The sequence below is a fragment of the Trichechus manatus genome, unplaced genomic scaffold (assembly GCF_000243295.1).
Source record: "Trichechus manatus latirostris isolate Lorelei unplaced genomic scaffold, TriManLat1.0 scaffold00018, whole genome shotgun sequence".
In the NCBI taxonomy this organism is placed as follows: domain Eukaryota; kingdom Metazoa; phylum Chordata; class Mammalia; order Sirenia; family Trichechidae; genus Trichechus; species Trichechus manatus.
Window position 1 is genome coordinate 10,111,486 of NW_004443954.1, and position 9,217 is coordinate 10,120,702.

The 9,217-nt window shown below is 41.0% G+C and overlaps 1 protein-coding gene across 1 annotated transcript in view; it reads left to right on the forward strand.

Moving 5' to 3' along the window:
* CPA6 (carboxypeptidase A6) overlaps positions 1-9,217 on the forward strand; it is a 384,439-nt gene that overhangs the window by 159,499 nt on the left and 215,723 nt on the right. The window contains exon 2 of the mRNA XM_004372540.2: positions 6,192-6,267. Within this exon, the coding sequence (XP_004372597.1) occupies positions 6,192-6,267 (76 nt within the window). The remainder of the gene's footprint in view (positions 1-6,191; positions 6,268-9,217) is intronic.

Consider the following 9,217-nt stretch of genomic DNA (forward strand, 5'->3'; position numbering starts at 1 on the left):
TTGGTCTTGCAAAATTCTATCATGCAATCTCTGGCATTGTTTCTGTCACCAAGGCCATATTTTCCAACTACTGATCCTTTTTCTTTGTTTCCAGCTTTTGCATTCCAATCACCAGTAATTATCTATGCATCCTGATTGCACGTTTGATCAATTTCAGACTGCAGAAGTTGGTAAAAATTTTCAATTTCTTCGTCTTTGGCCTTAGTGGCTGGTGTGTAAATTTGAATAATAGTCGTAGTAACTGGTCTTCCTTGTAGGCATGTGGATATTATCCTATCACTGACAGCATTGTACTTCAGAATAGATCATGCAATGTTCTTTTTGGCAATGAATGCAAAGCAATTCCTCTTCAATTTGTCATTCCTGGCATAGCAGACCATATGATTATCTGATTCAAAATGGCCAATACAAGTCCATTTCAGCTCACTAATGCCTAGGATGTCGATGTTTATGCATTCCATTTCATTTTTGATGATTTCCAGTTTTCCTAGATTCGTACTTTATACATTCCACATTCCAATTTTTAACGGATGCTTGCAGCTGTTTCTTCACATTTTGAGTCATGCCGTATCAACAAATGAAGGTCCCGAAAGCTTGACTCCATCCACATCATTAGGGCCAACTCTACTTTAAGGAGGGAGCTCTTCCTCAGTCATCTTTTATGTGCCTTCCAACCTAAGGACCTCATCTTCCAGCACTATACCAGACAATGTTCCACTGCTATTCATAAAGTTTTCACTGTTTAATTTTTTGCAGACGTAGACCACGAGGTCCTTCTTCCTAGTTTGTCTCAGTCTGGAAGTTCAGCGAAACCTCTTTGCCATGAGTGACCCTGCTGGTATTTGAATACCGGTGGCATGGTTTTCAGCATCACAGCAACACACAAGCCTCCACGGTAGGACAAACTGACAGATATGGAGGTGGGACCATGTACATAAGGTCTATGGAACCCTAACAAGGGGATTGGTCAGTTTTGCCATCCCACTAGGATTAGAATGAGCCATCCCAGAGCCAGGAGTGGAGTGCATCCTTTGGACCTGGGATCCCTGTGCTAAGAATCTCCTAGATCCAGGAGACAGAGTTTGAACTCTGAAAATGGCAAGAGACGACGAGAAGCAGTGGCAGAGAAACAGCAGCAGCAGAGGCAGCAAAACCAGGAGACAGCGCAGTGGACATCCTGGTCCACAGAGTGAGAGAGCTGAGTGCCTTTGGGCAGGAGACTTTCTGACAAAGTGGGGTGCCTCTGGTCACTTGGCGGCAGAGCTAGGCTTACCAACCCATGAAGCAAGACAGCTGAGCACCTTCGGGCCGAGGCTTACTGGCAAAGTGAGGTGCCTCCGGGCACTTATATGCAGACCTAAAAAAGGTTTGTAACACTTACCTGAGCAGGGCAGAGGCCAAGGGGCCAAAGAGAGGCGTGCCTGCGGGCACAGCTAAGAAGAGGCTGTCCTGATCAAAAAACTGTATCCTAAGCGTTCCTGGACCTAAACTGTAACCTGTTACTTCCCTTATAAACCCCATAGTCATGAGTATTGTCTGTGAGTTCTGTGTGGCCATTGCAAAAAATTATCGAACCCAGCAGAAAAGTAAAGACTGCCATGGAAAGGACTCTTGGTGTCAGAACTGGTAAGAAGGTTGGAGGGTGAAGACATGGCTGACCTCCGCCTCATAGAAATCAGCCTTGGGTTGTTAATTCTTCTTCCCCTTCATGAAGTTGGAGGAAGTCAGATGGCCCACCATGCCATTTTTACAGTAGCTAACCAGTTGCTGTTAGTTGATTCTGACTCATGGCGATTCCATGTGTGTCAGAGTAGAACTGCTCCATAGGGTTTTCAATGGCTGATTTTTCAGAAATAGGTTGCCAGGCCTTTCTTCCAAGGTGCCTCTGGGTGGACTTGAACCTCCAATCTTTTGGTTAGAAGCAGAGCACATTAATGGTTTGCACCACCCAGAGACTCCCAAAGGGTAGTCAGGGGACTTAAACTGATGTTGCCACCTAGTGGTTGAAAAAACTGATAAATTATAAAGGAAGCCTCTTAGTTCTCCTTTGAGAGTTGTGCTTATCTGGCTTTTCTCCCTACATTCCAGTAGATACTTCACTACCTGAAACCTTCTAGTTTGTAATACCAAATGATTGTTCACCTCTTAGAAAAAGACAAGCTATCAGATTTAGGGAAAGTGAGCTTTTTGTTTGATGAGACAAATGGTTGGCATTTGGGAGTCATTGGATTTTGCATGCTGAATAAAGAGCTCTTGTTGGTTTTTGGTTACTGGTTATTTCACCAGTATAATTTATTGGCTTACAAAAGAAGTATGACATTACATGGGTTCTCCTAATTAGCTTTTCTTTTTCTTTTCTTTTTTTTTTTTTAACATTTTATTGTGCTTTAGGTGAAAGTTTACAGAGTAAATTAGTTTCTCATTCAAAAATTTATACACAAATTGTTTTGTGACATTGGTTGCAATCCCTGCAATGTGTCAGCACTCTCCCTCTTTCCACCATAGGTTTCCCCGTTTCCATTCATCCAGTTTTCCTGCCCCTTCCTGCCTTTTCATCTTTACTTTGGACCAGTGTTGCCCATTTGGTCTCATATACTTGACTGAACTAAGAAGTGCATTCCTCGCGTTTGTGTTATTGTTTTACAGGTCTGCCTACTATTTGGCTGAAAGGTGAACTTTGAGAGTGGCTTCAGTTCTGAGTTAGAAGAGCATCTGGGAGCCATAGTCTCCTCCAGTCTCTGAGTTCCTCCAGTCTCTGTCAGACCAATAAGTCTGGTCTTTTCTGTGAATTTAAATTTTGTTGTACGTTTTTCTCCCACTCTGTCCAGGACCCTCTGTTGTGATCCCCATCAGAGCAGTTGGTGGTGGTAGTCGGGCACCATCTATTTCTTCTGGGCTCAGGCTGATGGAGGCTCTGGTTCATGTGGTCTGTTACCTTTGGACTAATATTTTCTTTGTGTCTTGGTTTTCTTCATTCTTGTTTGCTCTGGATGGGATGGGACCAATACATGCACCTTAGATGGCCACTTGCAAGCTTTTAAGACCCTAGACACTACTCACCAAAGTAGGACATAGAATATTTTTCTTTATGAACTATGTTATGCCATAATTAGCTTTTCTTATTCTCTGTTCTTTTATGAGTAATCAGACAGTAATAAACACATTTCTAAGACTCACCTGAGAATTTCTAAAAGCTGGGATGAAGTGAACTTTTTGTTGTAAAAATGACAAAGCTGGGTTTGAACAATTGCTTTCAGGGTTAAATAATCCCACGGTCGATTCCTTTACATCCTGCACTCACAGAAGAGGAACCAACTGCCAAGCTGAATTATCCATCATTTAAAAAAAAAAAGGAAAAAAAAATTCTTCCCATGGATATATAATGGCTCCAGATTGCTTTCCTTGCACTCTTGAGGAGCTGACAGGGCCCCAGATGGAGGTGTTTTCCAGCAAGCTGTCCAGTGATCCATCCATCAAAAACAACCATGTCACCCAGTGGAGTTGTTGTTCTTTGCCAAGAATTATATTGGGTCAGTTGGGAGAGACTAGGGTATTGTCAATCCAGGAAAAATACAAAAACGTGTACCTGAAATGAAAGGAGGGGAAGATGTAATTACATTTTAATTCTAAAGGTCATGTTTAGGGTTGTTTTACAGTGAATTGTTGATGATTTTTTCCCCCCTGCTTTCTTTTATTCTTTCCAGAAATATGGACTTAATGATACTGATGCTATATTAGTTTCCTACTGCTGCCGTAACAAAGTACCACAAACTGGGTAGCTTATAAGAACAGAAATCTGTTGTCTCACGGTTCTGGAGGCTAGGAGTCCGAAATCAAGGTGTCAGTGTGTTGATTCCTTCTGAGGGCAAATCTGGGCCATGCCTTTCTCCTACCTCCTGGTGATGGCCGGCGATCCTTGGAGTTCCTTGTCACTCCAATCGCTGCCTGTCTTCACATGGCCATCTCCCCTCTGTGTCTGTGTCTCTTCCCCTATTTTATAAGGACACCACTCATTGGATTTGGACCCACCGTACTCCAGTAGGACTTCATAATTTAACTGACATCTCCAAAGACCCTATCTACAAACAAGGTCACATTCACAGATACCAGGGGTTTGGACTTCAACATATCTTTCTGGGGGACACAGTTCAATCTATTACAAATACTGAGAGGTTGTTTTATGTGATTTTGAGGAACTAAAAACTACAAAGCCGTATTAGTGTGGTAATGCCTCAAGCATTTCAAATTACCATCAGTAAACCAAATGCCTTTTAATTCATAGACTGAAAGAAGGTATAAGAGATCATTTGAAATAACAAAACTAAAATGATTGGAAATAACCACACAGCCCCTAAAAATTATCACTCAACAAATCCAGAATTCTTCCTTGGGGGTTCGATGCCATATTACTTACCTAGCCTTGGAAACTGTTCTTCACCTAAATAGCGAAACCAGGGGAAAGTATGCAAATTTCATATTACTGGTATACCTTTGGGGCTAGAGAGACAAGTTCTGGGTAAACTGGTAGAGTTTTTATTTTCTGTTTTATATGTATGGTATTAATAATATTCAACTTCAGTCATTGTAAAATGCCAGAGGGTTATGAAAAATATTCATTCCTATTATAAAGTTTTTAACTTAGTTTTTCCTTGTTTCCTCTAGAAGCCAGTTATTCTCGATAATCTCCTTTATGCCCATCCATTAATCTTTATTTAATGAGCATCTACTCTATGCAAAACGCATCAGACAGTTGTGATTGTTATATGCCAGATCTGTGCTCCCCAGCCTGGCCTCATCATGACACACCTAGAAAATGATAAACTGGTCTAGCATACCTGGGAGAGGGGCCACCACCACAGAGAACTCTGGTGGATAGCGGGGCACCTCTAATCTTCAGACACAATTCATGACGTTTACAGAAAGAATCTTATAAAGTGCTCAGATATAGTTTCACCTATTGTAAAATGTTAATGTTGTAAAAATTGATTTAAAATTTTTATCACTCTTAAAAGTTTACAACCATCAGTATCTTGTGGCACACCTATAACCTTTCGTGGCCAGCTGGGAAGCTCTCGACTAGAGAAATAATATGCTCCATGTTGCTGTTGTTAGTTACCATTGAGTTGTCTCCAACTCATGGTGACTTTATGTACAATGGAATAAAACATCGTCTAGTCCTGCACCACCTTCAGGATTGTTGGTATGTTTAAGTCCATTCTCACAGCTATTGGGTATTGCCTTCCAAATGGGGGGCTCATCTTCCAGCACTATATCTGACAATATTCTTTTGTGATCCATAAGGTTTTCATTGACTGATTTTCGGAAGTAGATCACCAGGTCTTTCTTCCTAGTCTGACTTAGTCTGGAAGCTCTGCTGAAACCTGTCCACCACGGATGACTCTGCTGGTATTTGAAATACTGGTGGCATAGCTTCCAGCATCATGGAAACACACAAGCCACCACAGTACAACAAATTAATAAGCCCCCGTTGTTGTTTGGTGCCAACGAGTTGATTTCAACTCATAGTGACCCCATGTGACAGAGTAGAACTGTCCCATAGGGTTTTCTAGGCTATAATCTTTATGGAAGCAAGTTGCCAGATCTTTCTCTCATATAGCGGCTGGATAGGTTTGAACCACCAACCTCTGGGTTAGCAGCTGAGCTCTTAACTATTGTGTCACCAAGGCTCCTCTGTGCCCCATAGAGATAGCCTTATCATTACTGTTGACAGTGTGAGAAGAAATCAAACCAGAAATGGTCCATAGTGTGTACATTTCGTATGTCCTCTCACTGAAAAAGTCACACTCCTTTTCAGCATTAACTAAAAGACGAATGGTTTTTCTTACTTCTGTCATCAGGAATTTCCTTTCTTGGTGTCTGCCCTGAGCTGTTCATGAAAGTTCCCATCCCTGTTGCCTGTTCTGTGGTTTTGGCCTCTCTCTGCATTTATAACGTTAAGTGTGAGCCTGTAATGGTCAAGAGCTGATGCCTTAGTTTTAAGACGGGGCAAAAAGACCAGTGCAATCATACATAACAAGAACTGGGTAAAATACCTGATGGTCAGTCGAAAGTTTTGCTGTTTTATTTTTAAAATGCAGAAGCAGCTTTTTTTAAAAGAAGAAGAAAAAAAGATGGCAAATATTTTTTATAAAAGGTAAAGATCACCATCTTTTTTTCCCTTTTTTTTACAGTGATAAGGTGATAAGACTTATTCCCAAATCAGAAGAGGAGGCATATGCACTGAAGAAAATATACCACCAGCTTAAGGTAATAAAGCATCCACTCGCTGATCGTGCGGAATTATGCTTGTATAATGTGTCTTCAGGGCTTTGCTGGCTGAAGTTGATAAATTGGAATTAGCCAGAGGGATAAAAGTTTAAGAGATAAGTTGAAAGAACTTTTGAAGCAGTTACGTTAAGCTTATTAAAAATTTTATTATATGTAGGACGCATTGTTTGCTTACTAGTTCTTTGTTTATTTTCCATCTCCGTGAGTTGAGAGCGTGTCCATTTTTGTTTACTGCTGTATTTGCAGTGAATATCTGGTATGTTCTAGAAGCTCAATAAATATTGGAGTTTTCTTTTCTTTTTTTAATGAATGAATGGATTTAGTTTATAATTTTCCAGAGTTTCTTTTTTCTTCTTGAAATCCTGCTGCTGATTATATAAATACTTTCCTTCCAATTAAAACTTCAAGCAGAAGTGAGTTGAGGAAAATAAAAGCTAGAAATTCAAGTTAATTAATTTTGCAATGTTTCAGTGGGTCTGACAAGAGAATTTGTTGGCAAAAGATGCGGGGCTCTGATTAGTCAACCTTTGATGATTTTTATGGGTGTTAGTGTTAGAGGGTTTCTCATCACCCCATTACTGCATAGAATGAAGTTTAGCTTTGCTAAAAAGTTTTGAAGAGAAGCGTGATGATTGGCTCTTTTCCATGCCTACCAAGAACAGAACAAGCTCGTGCAATGCATGCTGGTTTGGCTTTGTTTTAATGGAACGCAAAGCACAGTACCAGGGAGACCGCCGTCGTCTTTAATATGGGATAGAAAAATATTTGTCCCAGATGACTGAACTACCGTACTACCTGAAAAGAGGGTTAGGAGATGGAGGAAGAGGGACAGACTTGGTAATTTCTGAAGATGTTTGTAATTATCCATCTTTTGGTCTTTTATTCTAGTTTTTTCTCTTTATCGTTTTGGTTTCAAATATTGAATTTATTGGCAAATGCAGTTTTGAACTTTTAGTTTATTGATTTCTCCATCCCCTTTCCTGGCTTGTATACATGCAATGTCCAGTTTAAGCACTGTGTCACCCTGGGGTGAGGTTGCAGGAGCTCCTTTATCCAACACCAAAATTGTTCTTACTTTATTAGTACCAGCGGGACTGTGCTTGCTGAGTATTTCCTAAGCCTCTCCTCCTCTTCCAAGGAACCTGTCCTTCAGCAATACTGACATGAACTCTTTTCTGGTCGTGTATGATCCTCAACCCCATGATAGCCTCTTCAGCAGCAGTATCTGAACACTCTCTAAACACTCGGTCCACGAGGGACTTAGAAGTTGCAAACGAAGCAAACTTTTGAGTAGATTTTTCAGTCTTCATTGAAGTGGTGTTTTAAATACACCACCGGAAAAACAAAATAGCTACTTTTCACCTAGGGGTCCAGTGTTTCAGGGAACAAATATTCTGACCAAGTATTGGAACAAAGGATTTGGCAAAGGATTGTTTTTCCAGTTTGTGAATTTATTTACATGACAGCCTTACAAAGTTATGAAAACTAAATTGCACATAGTTATATATGTGATGATCACTTACCATTATCAAAAGCAATAAAATTACATGATCAAGGACTGTGCAGGTTATATATAAAACCCATTGCCGTCGAGTCGATTCCAACTCATGGCGACCCTATAGGACAGAGTAGAACTGCCCCATAGGGTTTCCAAGGAGTGGCTGGTGGATTCGAACTGCCGACCTTTTGGTTAGCAGCCGTAGCTCTTAACCACTGTGCCACCAGGGTTTCCAGGTTGTATATAAATCCTTCTAAATCACTGGAGATGGAACCAAAAGCTGATGAGCATTAGGGCTGCTGGCACCATGACAACACATTTAGATTGCTCTCCTTTTTGGTAAGTGTTTAAAGAAAAGCATTCCTGTGTATTGTTTTCACTGAGCACTTATGGAAAGGTAGTATGTGGGGAGGAAATGGTTTGGATGTGAAGCAGCTTAGAGGATAAGAGAAGGGAGGAGAAGGGGCTGATGAGGAAAAAGGGGAGCAGGATGAAGGGAGGGGAAGGGTGAATATTGGAATACTGGTGATGTGCCAGTGATGCCGTTCTGCAGAGAATTGGGTCCATTGCCTTTCAATCACCACGTACCAGTCACGGGGCTAAGCACTTTTCCACTGGATGCTTCATCTCAACAACCCCATGAGGTGAGTACTGTCATCATCGCCATTTTACAGATGAAGAAACGGAGAGCTACAGACAGAGGTTAAGTAACTTGCCCCAGATCAGAGTGTGGGATTGGAACACAAATCTGGACACGGCCAGACTCTCGAGAACCCACGTGAGACCCATCTCTTCCATGGATGTTGCTTGTTGATCCAAAAATAGAGTGAAATCATTGGCAACTTAAACTTTTTTCTCCATTTATCATGATGTTGTTTATTGGTCCAGTTGTGAGGATTTTCATTTTTTTCATGATGGAGTGTAATCCCCACTGAAGGCCGTAGTCTTTGACCTTCATCAGTAAGTGCTTCAAGTTGTCTTCATGTTTGGCAAGCAAGCTTGTGTCATCTGCATATCTCAGGTTGTTAATGAGTCTTCTCCTTCGTATGGTCCAACTTCTTGGACTATAGGACGTACTAAACTTTTAGAGTCTCGAAAGGAAAGTAGTGTCCAGCACAAACCATATTGTTTGCACAGTTTAGGCACAGTGAGCCAGTCTTAGTTAGCGTGGTGGGAACCCTCCTGAGTGCCAAGTTCCCGGAAACCAGCCAACAGCCACCTTCCAAGCAAGCCTTTCCAAGGATAGCAGTTTCATGCCCACTAAGTTAACTCTTTTCTGTACATTCTTTCATTTCCTTGCACAAAAGGAATACTTTCATTGGGCTGAAGTTTGAGGCATTGAGCTTAGACAATTTTTTATCTAAAAGCATCATGTTAAATTGATATCCTTTTAAATTCAAATCATTTCACCAAGTGATCTACTTGCACTAC